The sequence below is a fragment of the Caenorhabditis briggsae genome (assembly GCF_000004555.2).
Source record: "Caenorhabditis briggsae complete genome, chrIII, whole genome shotgun sequence".
In the NCBI taxonomy this organism is placed as follows: domain Eukaryota; kingdom Metazoa; phylum Nematoda; class Chromadorea; order Rhabditida; family Rhabditidae; genus Caenorhabditis; species Caenorhabditis briggsae.
This window is the reverse complement of record NC_013490.2, coordinates 4,233,073-4,251,684: the sequence shown is the minus strand read 5'-3', so window position 1 is coordinate 4,251,684 and position 18,612 is coordinate 4,233,073. Positions and strand designations below refer to the sequence as shown.

The 18,612-nt window shown below is 42.0% G+C and overlaps 3 protein-coding genes across 3 annotated transcripts; 1 reads left to right on the top strand and 2 right to left on the bottom strand.

The window, feature by feature from the left end:
- Positions 1 to 95: 95 nt before the first annotated feature.
- Positions 96 to 3,207, bottom strand: Cbr-eftu-2 (the record flags this gene model as incomplete). The annotated part of the gene is made up of 4 exons (XM_045243641.1): positions 96 to 391; positions 437 to 709; positions 757 to 1,058; positions 1,106 to 3,207. 4 exons carry the CDS (start codon positions 3,205 to 3,207, stop codon positions 96 to 98), a joined length of 2,973 nt encoding a protein of 990 aa, XP_045093916.1.
- Positions 3,208 to 4,095: 888 nt separating this feature from the next.
- CBG09024 lies at positions 4,096 to 5,811 on the top strand (the record flags this gene model as incomplete). The annotated part of the gene is made up of 6 exons (XM_045243640.1): positions 4,096 to 4,107; positions 4,155 to 4,424; positions 4,473 to 4,614; positions 4,660 to 4,942; positions 4,991 to 5,440; positions 5,490 to 5,811. 6 exons carry the CDS (start codon positions 4,096 to 4,098, stop codon positions 5,809 to 5,811), a joined length of 1,479 nt encoding a protein of 492 aa, XP_045093915.1.
- Positions 5,812 to 6,721: 910 nt separating this feature from the next.
- Positions 6,722 to 18,113, bottom strand: CBG09025 (the record flags this gene model as incomplete). The annotated part of the gene is made up of 15 exons (XM_045243639.1): positions 6,722 to 6,813; positions 7,128 to 7,210; positions 7,426 to 7,578; positions 7,745 to 8,677; positions 8,725 to 8,956; positions 13,850 to 13,954; positions 14,305 to 14,462; positions 15,580 to 15,772; positions 15,998 to 16,076; positions 16,134 to 16,208; positions 16,258 to 16,319; positions 16,370 to 16,469; positions 16,510 to 16,799; positions 17,772 to 17,867; positions 17,960 to 18,113. 15 exons carry the CDS (start codon positions 18,111 to 18,113, stop codon positions 6,722 to 6,724), a joined length of 2,805 nt encoding a protein of 934 aa, XP_045093914.1.
- Between the last annotated feature and the right edge of the window lie 499 nt (positions 18,114 to 18,612).

The window sequence follows — 18,612 nt, the reverse complement described above, 5'->3', positions numbered from 1 at the left end:
TGTCTCAGCCCACCGAACGATGATAAATGAAAAGTGTGAAACAAGAGAGAAAATAATAAGTTAAAAATGGGTATTTAGATATTCAACAGAAGAATTTAGAATCCGGCATAATCTTGTTGCTTGGCCAGCTCGAGGAGCATCGGGTCGTCGAAGAACTTGTTGACAGAAACGTCCTCGGAAAGTCCCTTACGTCTTCTGGTTTTGATCATGAATTCTCTGGCGAGATGGGGAGTCGGCTGCACATCCAATGTCTTAATGATGATTGACTTGTCAAGCGGGTCTCCTGGAACAAGTTGCCAGTGATGGAATGCTGACATGCAGAATGCTTGTCCTTGGGTGTGAATACGTAGTCGGTCTCGAATCCGAACGAGTCCATGACTGGAATGTAAGCCTGGAAAAAGAAACGTTCATAAAAACATCATTTATCATGGAATACTTACACTGATCGTGTACATCGGTGATCCTGGCATTGGAGCATCTGTGGTGACGTGACCACGTCGTTTAGCGAGCACTGTGTAGACGGCGGCAACGCAATCTGCCGGAGCGACAACTTCGACGGAATAGTATGGCTCCATTAACCTAGGTGTAGCCATCAAGAATGCTGAGTATGCGCAACGACGGGCAGTTGGAATCATTTGACCTCCTCCACGGTACAATGGCTCAGATGCGATCGTGGCATCCAGAAGTTTAAACTTCACTTGACGGATTGCTGAAAATTAAATAATAGGAAAAATATTGAAAACCAAAAACTCTTACGTTCTTCACAGAGGGGACCTTCTCTGGTGGCCCATTGGAATCCTTGAACCAATGACTCTCTGACAGTCGATAGAAGATGTTTGTCGACTTCTGATGGCAATGTGTCGTCGAGAAGAATGTTGGGACCTGTCGTGTCAGGTCCGAACGCCCAGATGGAACGAGCCGCGAGCAAATCCCAATTGTATTTGGTTTGGAAGAATTCTCCTAGACGCCGTCGGTTCCAGCCGATTTGGACAACCTCATTCTCGATGTCTTCGTCCAATTGTTTTTCTAATGGCTCGGCCATCATTGTGATCTTGTTCCTGGAAAAAAACATAGATTCTTGACTGAATCTTTCAATAGAACTCACTTCTTGTTTGGTGTCTCTGCGAAGCACTTCAGTGTACTTGTTTCGATAACTGTTTCATTGAATGTGACCACAGGATCTGCGACCTTGATATCAATTTCTGAGAAGACTTTTCTCATATCGTGCATAACACAATCCATGTACAACTCTCCAGTTCCGAGTAGAACATGCTCTCCGGATTCTTCGACTCGTGTTGTCAGCAATGGATAGGACTTGTTCACTTTTCTCAATCCATCCAACATCTTCGGCAGTTCTGATGGATTGATCGGTTCAACAGCCAGCTTGACACAACTGCGAGTGTTGAATTTCAGTGGCCGGAAAATGTAAACGTCGTCTTCGTACTCAAGTTCAGCGATCGTAGCGGTTTTCACGATTGGTTGATCGATTCCTTCGATCAAAACCCAACAACCAGCTGGAACCCGCGAGACTTCGATTTGGTATCTGGCGACGTGTACAAACAGACGTCCCACTGTCATTCGCCGACAATCCTCTTCATCTTGGATACTGTAGTTTTCTCCAAGAACACGAACGTCTGAGTTGGCTTCTAATGTTCCACTCATAACTCTTCCGAACACTCTGAACTGAGTGGCATCGGCAACTGGGTAGTTCTTCGTGGTGTGCACCATCAATGGTCCTTCGGCATTACATTTGTGCATTTCGATAGCTAATTGAGAATCAGCTGGACCCAAGTACGTTTGTTCGACCTTGGTTTTCGCATTATCCAGTGGCGACTTGATGTTCTGAACAACCAAATCGACGAATGCGCTGAAATCTCCGAAGAATCTCTTGCAAATAAGAGCGATCAACGGGCGGACGTTCATCTTTTGCTCCTCTTTGGACAAACGAATCCCCAGCTCAGCCATGACATCCGGCAGACATGTGTCGACATCTCCGACAACTTGCGAAAAGATTTTGTACATCGGCTCCAGTATGTACTGCACGAATGTTCGCGGCGCTTCATGCGATGGAGCTTTCTTCACGAACTTTCGAGTCTTCTTATCCAGATAGATATCTCCCCAGAGGCGACGAGCAAACTCCTTTGAATTGAATGAATCACCTGTAAAAAATAATTGAAAATCAAAAATTAGTTGCTGATTCTTACCATGCTGCTTGGCGTAGATGTTTGCGAAAGAGAGGAGTGAGAAGCACACGTTGTAACGACCGGAAGCAAAGATGACGTTACCGTTCAGAGGCGAGAGTACTGGAACGTCTTCCTCAGCAAACGTGCTGAGAATATTGTTCACTTGGTCGATGATGAGTCGAAGTTTGAAGTAGGCATCTGCAGGTGGCAGCTTCAATTCCAACAGAAGACGATCGATCTTCGAGATACAGAGCGTCACTGATAGTCGTTCTTGGATAGCATGACGAATCGCTCTTTCCGTGTTCATCATGACTCCTTCATGAGCGTCAACCAGAATGACGACTCCATCTGACAAGCGGTACGCAGCAGTCATTTCATCAGAAAAGTTGACGTGTCCCGGAGTGTCAATAACGTTTAGCAAATAGCTTTTGCTGCGACTATCCTGAGCTACAATGCTTACCGGTTGCGACTTGATCGAGCATCCTCTTTGCTGTTCGATGAAAAGAGTGTCGGTGAAACGAGTGTCTGCGTCTTCGGCTCTGTAGAATTCTGGATGTGTCTGCTCCATTAGGCAATCCAAGAACGTCGTCTTTCCGTGATGCAAATGGCCAGCAATGGCGACGTTTCTCATGATATGAGGGCAATCCATCAAGTCTGCGAGATACTCCTTTTTGTAGACGGTCTCTGGGAGTCTGTGTTCCGCAGCTTGGAACTTCTTTTTTGAGACTGGCTTGACAATCGGTTCAGTCAGAGGTTGGGCATCCTCTTCCTGCACCAACGTCTCGACATTTTCTCCGTACACTTCCAGCGCCGAAGCGTAGTACTTCTTGTCTTCGTGGAGCACCACTTGGTTCTGTGGAATCTCTTCCGCCTCATCCTCCTCCATTCGATCCGGTTCTTCGTTTTCATCAGCATCGCTGCGATCGTCGTCTTCAACATTGTCGTCCATATCCCCTACATCGTCGTCCGAGTCCAACTCGGGACCGATGTAGTTACCGAACTCGTCGTAAAGATCAGAATCCATCGTTTGAGGATCTTCGGTCTAAAATCACAATTTACAGATCATGAAGATTGAAGAATCGTGTTTAGGAACGAAATATAGGACTTCTGTCCTAAAGAGGCGATATAGTCAATGAGAGAGAAATATCTGAGGAAAACCAAACAGTTTATTCACAACTAAAATTTCTAGTAGAAAGTTTTAGAATGAGAGCTACTCTAGAAATCAATGTACAGTCGCATTTTCAGGGTTCGATACTCGTTTTCGAAAATCGCTCTTCGATGTGAACAGTGGAGCGCCGTTACTCAATCGATTCAAAGACAGGAGACCCCGCAAATTCCGGGGAGAAAATCGGGGAAAAAAAACCGGGGAAAGTGGGCGGAGTTGCATTTTAGGCTCCGCCCCCCCCCCCCCCCCGACTCCGCCCACTTTTCCCCGATTTTTTTCCCCGGTTTTTTCTTTCCCCGGAATTTGCGGGGTCTCAAAGACAGAAAAAGACACAGAAACAGCTTGATTCTCTGAGAATAATTGCAGCGCAGGAATTCACAAGCAACTCTAAATACTCTACATGCAAAAACTAGAACAGAGACTGGAAATAAGGCTGAAAAAGCTTTTAAAGCTAATTTTTGCGCGTAAAGTTAGTTGTCGGGTCCGCAGTGTGCACACAAAGCATCGAATTCGGCGCCAATCGAAATTCAAACTTTTTTCTTGTCTCGCTATTTTTAATTCTAGTCCACTAGCATCCACAATGCCTAGCCGTTCCGTGAGCTTCATAACAACAGTAATACATCAGCATCATCATATGAGTAAGTTCAATCTCAACCTTTAGTCGGTCAATCGGGTTTCTCTTCCAGAACAGCGTGGAGTAGTAGTTTCAGTAACAGAAAGTCAATTAACAATGATAGCAGCCTGGGTATGAAACCAATTGTGAGTTTTGCGAGTTCTAAATGGCAAAACGATGACATTATTTCCAGAAAGATGAGCCAGAAATAGATCTAGATGAAAGCATTTCAAACTTAGAAAACAATATTTCAATGATGTCCGTAAGCTCTCCAATCTCCCCGGGGTATCGAACTCCGGCTAGGAAACCGGCAAGGGAAGCTCCAATGACACCAGGAGAACGGATTTTACAAAAAGTGGAAACGAATCAAGAGAAAGAACTTTTGAAGCAACTCTACCCTGAAATGTTTCAGGATGCCTCACAGCCACCACCACAAAGGCCGAAAAATATCAAGAAAGAACTGGTACTTTCTTTATAACACATATGATGTTTTTATATGAACGTTCTACAGAAAATAGAGCCAATGACTGACGATGAAGATGCTAACAAGGAAAACCGACCTCCTTGGGGAGCAGAGAAAGAAGTCAAAAAGCAAAGATCTAGGAAAATCGTAATTTCTTCGGATTCAGAGGATGAAGGCGAATTCGATGAGTGTAATAATTCCAGATCTTCAGACTAAATACATTTTTATGTTCTAGATCTCAAAAATCTTCGAAAAGAGCCATCTAAACCGCCAAAAGCTGAACGAAAAGCCCGAACCACCCAGAAAAAGTTTGTAGTAGAAGACGACTACATCAGTGAAGAGGATTCAGGTGGAAGTTCAGATGCTTCTGAAGAAGAAGAAGAAGAAGTGTCTGATGAGGAGTTCAGGGAATTCAGTCCAGAAGTCGTTGTGCCAAAAGTGAAGAGCAAGAAGAAACGTCCTTCGGATGACGAAGAATGGTTCTTGGTTTCACTCACGGAGAATTACTCCGGAGAAATGTATGTTTGATTTAGGCATCCGATTCTAAAAACATCCGCTATTTTCAGTCATAACGATGCGAAAGTATACGTCAAAGACGGTGCTCTTCGTTTGAAGAAGCATCGGGAATCTCTTCTGACTCGTCTTCAGGACATACTTCTTCGCCGGATCTTCTCAGCGATCCCATCTGACGAACTTGTTGTTACATGGAATCCACGTCTTCGAAAATCAGCAGGCCAGTGTCGTAACCATCGTAACGGAAAAAGTACCGTCGAGATGTCTTCAGTAGTTTGTACAACAGCTGAACGAGTTCGAGACACTTTTATTCATGAGATGTGCCATGCGGCTGTGTGGGTAGTCGACAAACTGCACAAAGAAGGACATGGACCTGGTTGGAAACGATGGGGAGCTCGATGCTCGTCTACTTTCAAGTCATTGCCGTTTATCGAAAGATGTCATGATTATGAGATTGAAGCCAAGTTCTACTACGTCTGTGAGAATGATACATGTACTGTGGAGTGAGTTGTGTAATTGAGAAATCGTGTTGTGGATGACAATTTTTTTCAGAATAAAACGACAGTCAAAATCTCTGGATACTTCTCGAAAGGCTTGTGGAAGATGTCTCGGGCGCTTCATTCTCTATCGCTACTGTCGCAAAACCAATTCGAGAATCCGTATCGAAGATCCGAATAGGAACAAATCTGTGTCAGCCACTGCCTCGAAACTAACAACATCACCTCCAGCCGTCCGTCGTAACTTCACGAAGCATCCAGAAGGATTCCGAGAATTCTCCGAGAAGCACTACTGGGATTACAGTGACGCTGGGCTGAAGCATTCCGAAGTTATCGAGATACTTTTGAAAGAATTCAATGAAAGGAATAACCAATGAAAGAAATGTTAGACCAACTCTCTAATTTGTACCATGCAATTCTTTGCATTTATTTATTCTTAACACTATCATCGCTCTCACAGAGTCAACTATTCTAGCCGGATATTCTTTTTTTTCTTTAATATTGTTTGTATGATTCCATTTCAAAACGAGTCAAATTCTTTTCTTTAACACAACCCAATAAATATCTATTTATTTCACCTCCAGTAGACACTTCTTGGTAGGGGTTTTTTGAAAAACAAAATAAATTATGTTCGTTGCAATTGGAAAGAGCAGAGAGGCTAAGATAAATTAATCTTAAAAAGTGTGTAGAAGAAGAAGGAGAAGAGAGAAGTGTCTCACAGTAAAAATACTAGAATCAGGAGAGACTCGTAATTCGTTCGAAAATGTTGGTTGGGACTGCTTTTGAAATATAAATATTATAAAAATTAGAAACAATCAAGAGAGAGGGAGAATCATAGTTTGGGTGGGGAAAAGAAAACGAAGAGACCTCGTATTCGGGACACAGAAATTGGAAAATAATTGGTCTATAACATCAAACCAGAACTTTGAATGGGGGAAAAATCGAATCGAGAGAAAAAAGAAAGAGTTCGAATCATGGAAAGAAAGAGATTGGATCACAAAGTGAACTGGCCGGAGAAAAAGAAACAAAGCAAAAAATACAAATGGATCACGGCATCGCGGTTGGGAACCTGAAAAAAGCGCGCTTCGTCGCGCACAAAAGTTGGCTGCATGACAGATTCGAAAATTTCAAAACGTGTTTTGAAAAATACGTGAAGTTAAGCGTTGTTGAGTCGCTACTCACCGAAAAGCCGCGACGCGACCGCGCAACTCGTCCAAACTTGGCGCGCTTTCCAATTTTTAAATCTAGGTTCCCTTCGCGAGGCCGTGATGGATAAAAAAATTGGGGTTAAGGCAACGGCTCCACATAATTCGAGGGAATGAGACCAGTCTTGCCGTTGAGTGTCCCCACTAGCCAACCATCTTCGTTAGATTCATACACTGAAAACATTAGAATTCAGATAGGTGGACTGTTTATTACTCTGACGGCGATGCGTCCGAAAATACAGTTTAAAGGCGCATCGTCGGTCCAACAGCGAATAAGTGCAATTTTTGAATACTTAAGTGCATGCGCCTTCAATAGCGTATCTCAGAATTATTAGGTTCCAGAATAAATGAATTGAGAGATACGGTATTAAAGGCGCATGCACTTAGAAACATGACTTTTTGCTCCTGGGTCGAAGATGCGCCTTTAAACTGTATTTTCGGTAGCAACGCGCATTGCCGTCAGACTAAAGGTAATACTGTTACAGTACCATTGGTGATAATCTGTCCTGGCTCGAACGAGAGTTCTGAATGATGATCGGGTGTGCAGGCATACAGCGTTTTGACACGTCGGCTGAAAATTCCAGGTGTTTACATAGAAACTTTGGTAATTCTGTGTTAAATATTGTCTGTGTCGCGATGCTCATGCCACGTCACGTTTGAATATCTAAAGGATATTGTCACATGACGAAAGTGTTGGTTGTAAGAGATGATAGTGAAAGAAAAAGAATGGAAAGAGAAAAGAAATAGAGCTATATATATAACAATGCGGGGGGTCTTCTATGATACCTCAAATACTTATACGTCGGTCCCATCGGCGACGAAGAGGAGTTGTTCAATGTGCCACGTAGATAGTTCTGTCGTGTCAGCGAGGTGAACGATGTCTCCACAACGCCTGTAGTATCGACAGTAGTGCACGATATCGATGAGGTGAGTTTGGATCTAAAGGAATAGTAGAAAGAAAGGGATAGAGAAAGAAATCGAGAAGGGGAAAGAACAGAAAATCAGAACAAGAGACGAATCAAAAAAGCACGACAAGCTGAAAACGAAACCATGCACAAGGGACAAGCAGGGGGATCAGGGGGGAAAAGTAGAAAAAGGAACTCACGAGTCAGCAGGGATCCGGTTGTAGGTGGAAGCGTAGGAGACACTATACTTGGCTGAAAATAATCCTATTAATTGTATTTCTTTCAATTCAAACTTACGTTTTACATTAGATTTCTCAAATACATCTGGAGCCGCCACCACTGTCGCCGTCGATTCATCACCTACTGATCCTAGTGATCCTAACGAATTCAAGGAATCTGAACTGTTTCTCTCCTTTTTGGATACTTCATCAATCTCCTCTATACTCCCACTGGCTAGTGGTGCGACTGTTGTTGGAGACGTCAGTGGAGACTTGTCTGCATCATTGGAGAAGTCCGACAATTGAGAGACATCGAATCCGGCGCCGTATCGAGCAATTTCAGATGGAAACATTGCGTCCCGCTTCTGCATCCCACGTGAATACGAGCTGGATACCACCTGGGTGCTTCTGACGATTTTCGATCCGGATCCTGGTGTTTTAGGTGAACGTGAACGATGAGTAATCGGGGATTGAACAGACGTACCGAAAGATCGAGTTGCCAATGGACGTCCGTTGTCGTTGACATTATGATGATCGGGCTTCGGTGGAACTGCCGATCCGAAGCTTGACTTTGGCTTCGTCTTGAAAATCTTGTCATAGTTTGAAATCAACACTTCCACCACCACATTACAAAACTTGATATCCATGATAGCAGCTACCGTCTCCTCTTTCGGACGCAACAACGTCGGTCCAAAGCAGACACCCAAGTTGCTCACAGTCATCAAATTCTCGTTGGATAAATCGGCGACACGTGTCAGATGACGTACGACGGTCTCCAACATTCGAAGGTGTTGTGGTGGTAGTTGATGAACATAGAAGTGGATATGATCAATGCGCATAGTGGCGTCACCCATCTTTGCCGCGTTTATGAATACATTGTGGAGCTCAAACGTCATCAGAGGTTCCGGGAGATTCCTGAAAAAAGGTTTCTTGATTTCTGAATCAAATGAGCTAGGACTTACCTCAAAAACGTCTTCACTGCACTACTAATCGTCTTCGTCTCCCATTCCTCATCTCTCAAATTCAAACCGCCCTTCTCGCTGGCTTTTCTCCTATCCAGTCCCAACTGCATCAGCTTCTGCACCTTCGACGTCACACCGCAATTCCGATAGACGCCCTGCTCATGAATCCCGCTCTCCTCGAGAATGTCGATGCATTGCTGTACAAACTCGAATCCAATGTCATCCAGTTGTGCTGGAAAAAATAAATTCTTGCTATTTTTTTTCTTGTTGGCTCCACACATCAATTAGGGATCTCTCCCTCTTTGTCTCTTTTTTGGACAACGGCGACGCAGTTTGTTTTCGCCATTTTTCTATGAATTTCGGGAAGAATTTCGAGGAGAAGGACGAGCTATTATTCTGCTAAATACAAAAAATTGGGGCTACCGTAACCTAGAAAATATTTGTATTTTGCGGATTTATTACCATTGGGCTGAGAACGCCCAGAAAAAATTTTAGGTTACGGTAGTTGGGGACCTTCGGAGCTCCAATTTTTTTCGCTAGCAGAATACTATCTTACCGTTACAATTATCGACTACAAATCCTGGCAAAAACGCCGACGCCTTATGAAACGAGCGTAGGCCATCAGTGATATTGAATTTATGGGGGGAGGAAATCGCCTGCTGATGGTGTTGAGCCATGGCAAAGATTGGCTGCGAGTTGTCGCCAAACGATGAACTTCGTTGCTTTTCGTACACACTCATCGTCTTCTTTTTTTCCTCCGTCTGATTACTTAATGGATGAGGTGTAGAGGAGGAAGAATACGAGGAAGAGGCAGAAGAAGATGGGGAAAGGAGGAAAAAGTTGGAGAAGAACATTTTAGGAATATGAGACTTCGGAAGGATTGGGGTCTTAAATAAAATCTTTTTCTATCTATTCTCTGATTCCTTAGGACCTAAGCGTAAAAAGATTGATTAGAAACTCCGCCCTACTGATCATTCAACGTTTCTCTCAGGGGACCAATTCAAATCGGGGGTGTAAAGTGAAAAGAAACACAGAAGACCAACAACGTCTTCTAAAAAAGGAAACTTCTTTAGATGAGATGCCCTCGGAAATCGTTGAAATTCTCAAGATTCTTCTGATTCTAATCACGCGATGTACGCGTGAAAAGTTAATGAATCTGGTGGTGCTTGACGAAAGAGAGAGAGGCGGAGCCAAAAAAAAAGTGGGCGGGGACATTCGAAAAAATCAAAGAGCATAATACACCTAGAAAAGCAGCCGATCCATAGAGCATGAGGAAGGAATGGATGGACAAAAAATTATGTAGGAGGGGAGGAGGAATAAATGGAGGGGAATATAGGAAAAGAAGAAGAAGAGACAAGGATGGACGATGGGCCCGTTTATGAAATTTTGTGGTGGACTGGTAGTAGCTTTTTTGGAGCTTTTTGAGGAGCAGGGGGTTCGGAGGTAATCAAGCGGAACGAAGAGAAATGCAAATGGGTTCCAAAAAGGTCCGGTCATTCGCTGAAGCTTGATTTCTGAACAGACCTTCTAGAATCCTTCATTGGATCTTTATGAATTCAGAATTTTCGAGAAATTCTCAAGGAATTCGTAGTCCGTCTAGACACATCTACATTTCCAGAAAAAATCCTCTAAAAACAAGAATTCTAATGAACCAACAAGACTGAGAGAGCGAGCAAGAAAACAAAGAATATGTACTCTTCGCGATTGGCTGAAATTCACACAAATTTCAGTTAATTTTCCCTTAGTCTCTCCATCAACAAAATGAGGAAAAATTCTGGAGGCGGGGATTCGATTTAATCCATCCATCCATCTCTTGTCTCTTTTATTCAGAACAATAGAATCAACAATTTATCACGAGATAGGTAATCTTCGATGGGATTTATTATATCAGAAGAAACAAAGTGACGCCAAGATTCTTGGTCCAAGAAGAAACATGATCTGTTAAAGTAGAGAGAATTTCTGAAGAAGGTGTCGAGAAATTTCCCCAGGGACACAAGAAAAAACCCAATTGAGCTGGAGCTGAGCTGTTTTTTCTTCGAGTCGAAACAACGAAAACAAAGAGCATAGAGAGAAAAAGGGGGCGGAGCCTGGGGGGACCGAATGAATTAATGTTTGATGAGAAGACCAATGGGTTGATCTTGGTAGGGATGAGAAGAGGCATAGGTCATTCCGGAGAGCTGGGACGTGGAAGAGCTAACAACAAGAGCCGAAAATATCGATTTTTCGGGCTTCCAAAGGCTGTCTAGAATCGTGAATCTAGTTCCCGAACATGATATTTCTCAGAAGACATATTCTTCTATAGTAACTTCACGCCTTTCTTCCTTCCTGACGCTTTTTTCTTCTTCTTCGTCTGCGAGCAAAGTCTATACTCCTTCTTCTCTTCTGCGACATATTCTTCCGAATGACGTCAAGCGGGTCGTCGCAGAATTGAGCTGATTCTGAGCTGTTTTGTGTGTGTGTCTTCTTCTTCTTTTCTCCCCTCCCATTTTTCTTCTTCGTTTGTTTATCTCTTCCAGATGCAATTTCTCTTCCGTCGCCTCTTATTCCTCTTCTTCGGTTTCAAAACACTTTTCTTTTTTTCTAGGCTATCCATGTGTGAGGATATGCATCGGATGGAAATTTTTTGGAATGTCCGAGTGGTGGAGTAGCAGAGAGGTACATCCATTATCACTATTATGTTAGTTGCGGCGTCGCTTCATTTCGAGGGGGAGGGGACCTGATCCTCTTTTTTCCAGATCATGAGAAGGAGAAGAAAATTTAATTAAATATGCTCTCTTTTGGGGAAACGTGTGAATCAGCAAAATGAACTTCTGGGTCAACGAAAAAGGTCGTTATTGGGAGGAAAACAATGAGAAACGATCTCTTGCAAAAAGTCACATTTGTGCACGAAGCCCCTTTTTTTCCATTCGAAAAATGAAGAAGGGGGTTGTGACCGAACTACATGACGTTCATGGAGGGAGTGGGGCTTCTGGAACATCGAGCGGAGGCGTTCGGAAAGGAATGAGATTAATAAGGAAAAGGAAATTCTGAGAAAAAATGAATCAGCATTCATATTTGATAGAATTAAAAGAGACCCAGAGGAATCCTGTGAATCGGAAAACTCAGCAAACGAATAATGGAGGCTCTTCTACGTTTCAGAACCCGACGTTTCAGAACTTTTCTGCTTTTTTATTCGTTCTCATCTACCGTACATTCAATTATGATTCTGAAATCTCGAATTATGAACGGTCGTGGTTCCAAAACGCCTGGTTCTGAAACGTCAAGGAGCCATATTGGAAAGTCAGCAAACGAGAATTGTAAAAGACGAAAAGCCTTTAATAGAAGCCCACCTTAACTGTCAACTTTGGGCTGAATTATCTCGATTTTTGGGAAAGATATCAAAATATTGTCGACCGATAAATTCCTTATCATAATATCCCCAATATTTTATCAGTTGACAAATTCTTGACATCTTTCACAGTAATCGAGATAATTGAGCTCAAAGTTGACGGTTTGGGTGGGCTTCTATTAGAGGAAGTACGGTAGATTCATAGAAAAAAATTTTGAGAGAAAACTGACTTTAGAGACCAAAATCTAAAAGCTGAATTTTCTAAAATTGCAAAAGTTCTTAATTCAAGATTCTGAGAACCTTCTGAACAGTGAACCTGTTGGGACCATCGACAAAACGTGTAGTGTTTAGACAGAGAAAGAAAGAAAGTTACTTCCGTTAAATTCGAAAACGTCATTTTCTCTCACTTCTTCTTCGTTATTCATTTTTGTGTTGTTGGCGCTTCTTCTTCTTCTTTTCCTTCTTTTTTCCTCCAATCACCTGACCTAATTTGGCATTCCGTGACTTTCCACTCCTCACAGCTCTCAGAAATCTTCTCGTCACTCTCCCACACCGGCTCACGGGAAGAAGAAGAAGAAAGTCGAAGAGCACACATATAGGTCCTATTTATGGGGTTGGAGAAAAAATCGACTAAAAAAGAGTAACAACCTCTGGTTCAGATTTTTCCAAAACACTTTTTTATCGAAAATCCAAATCTCTTTTTGTTGTTTGAGAGAGAGAGAGAGGAAAAAAGGCCGATGGGAACATCGGAAGGTTTCTGCTCTTCAACCTACTATCAATCTTCATCAGATCATCTGATTCCGATGATCAAAGTGTTCACGTGGATGGGAAAATCTGGGAGTCTTCGAAGATATGGATACTTGGAAAAGAGGCGGAGCTCCTCTAAGGGGGGGGCGGTCAAATTTTAGTGGGAAGGTGGATATGAAGGGACTACAAAAAATAGATGGCGTGTGGACGAAGGGGGAGATTCTGCGGAAATTGGAAGTCACATCAAAGCACAGAAAGAATGTATTCAGAGCAGAATTGGACACAAGTATGGAAATTGTTTTGCCGCGTCCAAAATATTAGATTCTGGGATTTCAGGGTTCAGATCTCCTAGAGTTCTAATTAGCACAGTTGAAACCAGTGCTACAGTACAACCCCTAGAGTGTCGAGACGAACGAAAATTAGTAGTACTGTCTTACGAGGATTTTTGAATTTCTGTGCCCGGTTCCCCAGGTTTCCAATTCGTAACTCGTAACCATTGAGACAGTACACCCCTAGACCGTCAAGCCCCGAAATTCAGCAATTCAGAAGTTCAGAAATTCAGGAATTCAGAATTTCAGAAATTCAAAAATTCAGAAAACCAGAAAATCAGAACTTCAAAATTCGGAATACCGAGAAATTCAGGAAATCTGAAAATCAGAAATTCGGAAATCCTAAAATTCAGAAAATCAGAAATTCAGGAATTCAGAAGTTCCGAAATTCTAAATCTGGGGTTTCTGGGCTCAGATCTCCAAGTTTTCTGTAAATGGCAGTTGAAACCAGTGCTACAGTACACCCCTACAGTGTCGAGACCTACAAAAATTAGTACCATATTACGAGGAATTTTAAAAATTGTAAATTTGCCGCGCAAATTATTCGTTGGTCTCGACGCGAATTGGAAGCCTTGGGGATCATGGAATTTCCACCGTAGCTAAATTCAAGGAATACCATTTTACAAAAGTAGAAAACCAGCCTTTCTCATTTTTCATAACCTATATAGCTGAAAAAAGTGAACTCGTAGAGAAAACTTGTAGTCGTCAAAAGCAGTTTGACACGAAAATTGGTGTTGAACCGCCGCCGAAAGGGGGTCGAAGAAGAAGGGAAAGACATAGAGGGGTGGGGAAGGCGCCGAAAAAAGGATTACTGATATACTAGAGACTACCACCACTACTGGCTGCATCTGCTGAGTTTGCCGCTTCTGGGGCGACAAACGATTCACGGAAACGGGGCGACAGAAGCAGCAGCAGTAGGAAAAGAAGAAGAAGAAGAGCTGGAACTCAAAACAACAGAGGAGAAAGAATTCTTCTCATTCTGACTCTTTCATGGTTTTTTTCTTCTCAACGAGGAATGGGAGGCGAGAAGAGGAAAAGATAAATGTATTCGGCTCACAATTGGAGCCCCGCCAGTTTTGTATTTGGCAGATAGCAAAAACAGGAAAACAGTGTGGGCGTCGTCGTCGTCGTGTCCAAGAGAGACACAAATTTTCTGTGAAATCGGTAGAGACTCACTCTTTTGGTATGTGGAACACGACGGATTCTCGCCAGCTGTGTAGGAGTTCTGCTTCGCACCGTCCATCGCGTCGATCCATTCGCAGAGATCTTTCTCGGAGAGCGCTTGCATCGTCATCACGTCGTTCTTCTCTTCCACACACACGTCGAAGCAGAATCTGAAGAATGATGGTTAATAAGGAGAAGAGGGATGAAAGAAAAAGAAAGGGGATCAAGAATTACCGTAGAACCCGTAATAGAAGGGCTCCCTAACTGTAAACGTTGAGCCAATTTCTCTTTGTTCCTGTCGAAGATATAAAAAAAGTTGTCAACTGATGACATTTTGGTGATATTATTATGAACAATTTATCAGTTGACCAATTTTTGATATCTTTCACAGGAGCCAAGAGAAATCAGCTCAATCTTGACAGAGTGGGGGACCTTCTATTACAGGCTTTACGTTGAGGTTTTACTTCACGAAATATTCGACAGGTTTTCATAATTTTCGACATTATCAGAAAAATTCAAAAAGGCAAAGATGGATTATTTTGGTACGAAAAATCGAAACTGTGGAAGTGAATCATTTTTTCCGAAATTTTTCATCGGAAAATTCGGCGAATTCGCGTTCAAATTTTATGAAAATCTATCGATTTCACTGAAATTGAGCATGCCCTTTTATTGTTTCAAGCCTCTCTCAGAAGGTCCTTCTATTAAAGGGGCCCTTCTAATACAGGCTTTACGGCATTTTCCCCCAAAAAGTCGGAAAATTGACACTGCTGACATTGAGAAAATTGGCTGAAAATGCACGAAAATTGAGATAATCAATCCGGATTATACAATTATTCTTAGATTACGGTAATTGTCGTTGTGGGACCTTCGGCTTCATACCAAAATAGCACTGTCAGGCATTTTAGGCATTAAAAAAAAAATCAAAATATCCCTTTTTTCTGGTAAACTTTCTATACGTTTGCAGCTAATGATAGAGATGAAACAAAAGGCGAAAAGTATGTGGAGGAGCATGTGCAAAAGATCTCGCTTCGAGATTCGCTTATTTCCGTGTGTGTGTTTGGCAGTGCAAAAACTTTTTTGTTCGCGATCCCTGGAGATTCCAGATTTTTCTGCTTCTCCTGCTCATCCTCCTCCTCCTGCTCTTTCTCTTCCTCTCGTTTCAAATTTATGAGACGAATTCCATCATTTTTGTTGTTTTTCGCGCCTCCTCATCTCCTCCTCCTTCATCGAATGAGCAACACAGGAAGGGCATTTTCGGAATTTTTAGACGGCAAAACGAATGCTCACCTCTTATCAATACTGTCCACCGATCTTCTAGAGCACGACTTGAATTTGAACGTCGCCGTTTGTGCCACCGCACTTTTCATGTCAGTTTTTGTTGCCGAATTCGCGCTGACCATCGTGAAGATTCGGGTTTCTCGTGAATAGACACAGTAGTATTTGGTCCATCTACCGAGTAGTACATCTCGTCCGATTGTCTCTGAAAAAAAGAGAGATAATTTTAAAATAGGTGAAGAGACGTCCGGGAAAATACCGTAAAACCTGTATTAGAAGGGCCCCTGCAATAGAGGGGCACTCCTGAGAGATCCTGGGACAACAGAATGGCCTGTCCTTCTAATACAGGTTTTACGGAGATTCGGGAGTTTTCTTTTCTATTTTTTATAGATTTTTGAATCAGAAATTTTTCCTCCAAAAAAACGCTTACTGGGAATTTTGCTCTTCTCCTGCATGTACACATATCCCTGCTTAATCGAAGGCGTTGGTCGTCGCTCTTCGGATCCGGGCTGGAAATTTCAGGTAAAGAACAATTTCAGGTTAGGGAATTGAATCTAGAAACAGACTTTTGTGTGCGAAGCTAACAATTTTCGCTTCAGCTCCTCAGCTTCCGCATTCGTTGCCATGTAGTTTTCTTTTGTCTGAAACAGTGAAAATTTTACGGGAAGGAAGGATTTTATAGAGTTTTACCTTGAGAACTTTTGTTTGTACATTGTCTAAAAAGGGTTTGAAGTCTTGATGAATTACACTACCTGGAAAAATTTGTTTTTTTTGACGAGCAGTAGCAATAAAAAATTCTTACCAACATGGAAAAACGATAACCAAGAGTATACATATGAACCTAACGTTTCAACGAATTCAAATCGCATTCGCTCTTGAACCGATTGCACTTCTGCCACATACTGTAACAATAATGTGTGAATAGAATTTTTAAAGTTTCACCTGAAGCGAAGCCTGAAAGAAATTCTTCTGTTGTGTCTCCAATTGAGCATCGGCCGCTCGGAAATCGTTATTCCGAAGAGTACTCAGATGGAGGTGTTTTTCGAGCGTCGAGTAGAATTTGCTGCTCTCCTTATCATATTTATTCTTCTCTTCTTTTAAAGTTTTACCAATCGCTTCAGTTCGAAACTTCTTGATCGGTTCTAGGTAACTTTCTTCGGCTTGGCCCACTAGTTTCATACGTTCATCTTCGACTTGGTTGATAAGGCTGGCGAACTCTTTGAGACATGTTGCTGGAAAAATAATGGTTTTCATCGGGATTACAGTAGTGTTTACTAGGGCAAGACTAGTTTTCAGAGCTCAATATTTATGTTAACATGTTATTCTGATAAAAAAAACGCTGGAACTATGTAAGAGAAAGCCTGCGGCCGTGGCCGAAGCTCCCACGACGAAAACTACAGTAACCTAAAACTACTCTAATTTTCAGGATTTTTTTAAACGGATTTTCGTAGATTTTTCCTTGTTTTAATACACAAATTATCTGAAAACGCAAGAAAATCGATGAAAACCATTTGAAAAATAAATATACTTTTAGGTTACTGTAGCTGTCGTTTTGAGACCTTCGGCTACCTGCGTTTTTATTCCAGCTTTTGTACCAGGATAATATTGAATATCATAAAAGCATCGCACATCAATAATTGGTATTTTTCGAAAAACCAATTTTCATAAAAATGGGAGAATTTCGGACTAAACCGATTTCTAGACGATTCAGGCCTATCTCAGTCGATTTTGGGCTATTTTAAGACTGAAATTCGAGAATTTTAATGTCGAAAAAAGCATCTGAGATTGTCCAATATGTAATTTCAAGATTTTAAGAGGATGACGTCGTCAGAAGACGTCACATTTGGCATCTAGAAGAAAAATAATGATCTCGGAAAATGAATCGAGATTTTTTCGATATTTTTTGAAGGATACTTTACCATAAACCTTGTAATAGAACGGCCCCAAGACCCTCAACTTTGAGCTGAATTATCTCGATTCCTGTGAAAGATATCAGTAATTTGTCAATTGATAAAATATTGTTGATATTATGATAAGCAATTCATCAGTTGGCACATTTTTAACATCTCTCAAAGGATCCGAGATAATCGAGCTCAACGTTGAGGGTTTGGGTGGGCTTCTATTAGAGGAATACAATAGTATTTTTTGAAAATCTTGCAACTCTCAATTAACATGCTTCTTATTTCCCAGATTCGTTCTCTCACCAATGAATCGCTCGTCGTCCGTCTGATTCGTTCCAACAGTTTCAATTTTAAACTCGCTGAGCGTCTTCGCAAATGCCCGCTGTGCCGTTGAGAGCTCTGAAACAAGATTTCCGTTTCGTTACTGATTCCACGCGAGGCCGGGCTTCTTAAGTTAGGCTTCCTAGCTAAAAACGAAAAGAGATACCCACTTTTTGTGCACGCAATCAGATCCTTGCATTGATTCTCAATGAGTTTGATGTTCTTGAACGCGTCGTCCAGTGCCACTTCATGATCGTGCAAGTTCTGCCGGAACCACGGCGAATCCGATATCGAATCCGAGAATTCGAGCGCCCGTAACACCATTTGCGCTCTCGTTCCGAAGTCCCGAGACTACCTATTCGTCTACTGGACTGCTTTGGATTGAGATGTTCTGGAAACTTCTTCTTTTTGTAAAAAGGATCTAGATCAAATAAAACGAAGGAAGAAGAAGAGCATCACGAGAAAGAGATGAATGGACAAACAAGAAATTCTTAAAATGAAAAAAAATTCTAAGACATTCTTTTCTGAAAACGCACTGCAGGATAAGAAGGATGAGGAGTAAAGCAATGACGATTAAAAAGAAGAAGAAGAAGAAAGAAAAGAAGAAGAAGAAGGACAAAACTCGGAGAAGAGATGATGATGAGGAGAAGTAGAAGAAGAAGAAGAAACTTGATACTTGAGGAGTAGAGGAAAGAAGAAGAAGAAGGGTGACGAATCTTTTGAGTATCCTATATATCTGCTACATGATTCTAATAAGTAGAGGAGAAGGATAGGATTGCTCAGCTTAGAATAACTGTATGCAACATCCCGTCTTGACCTACAT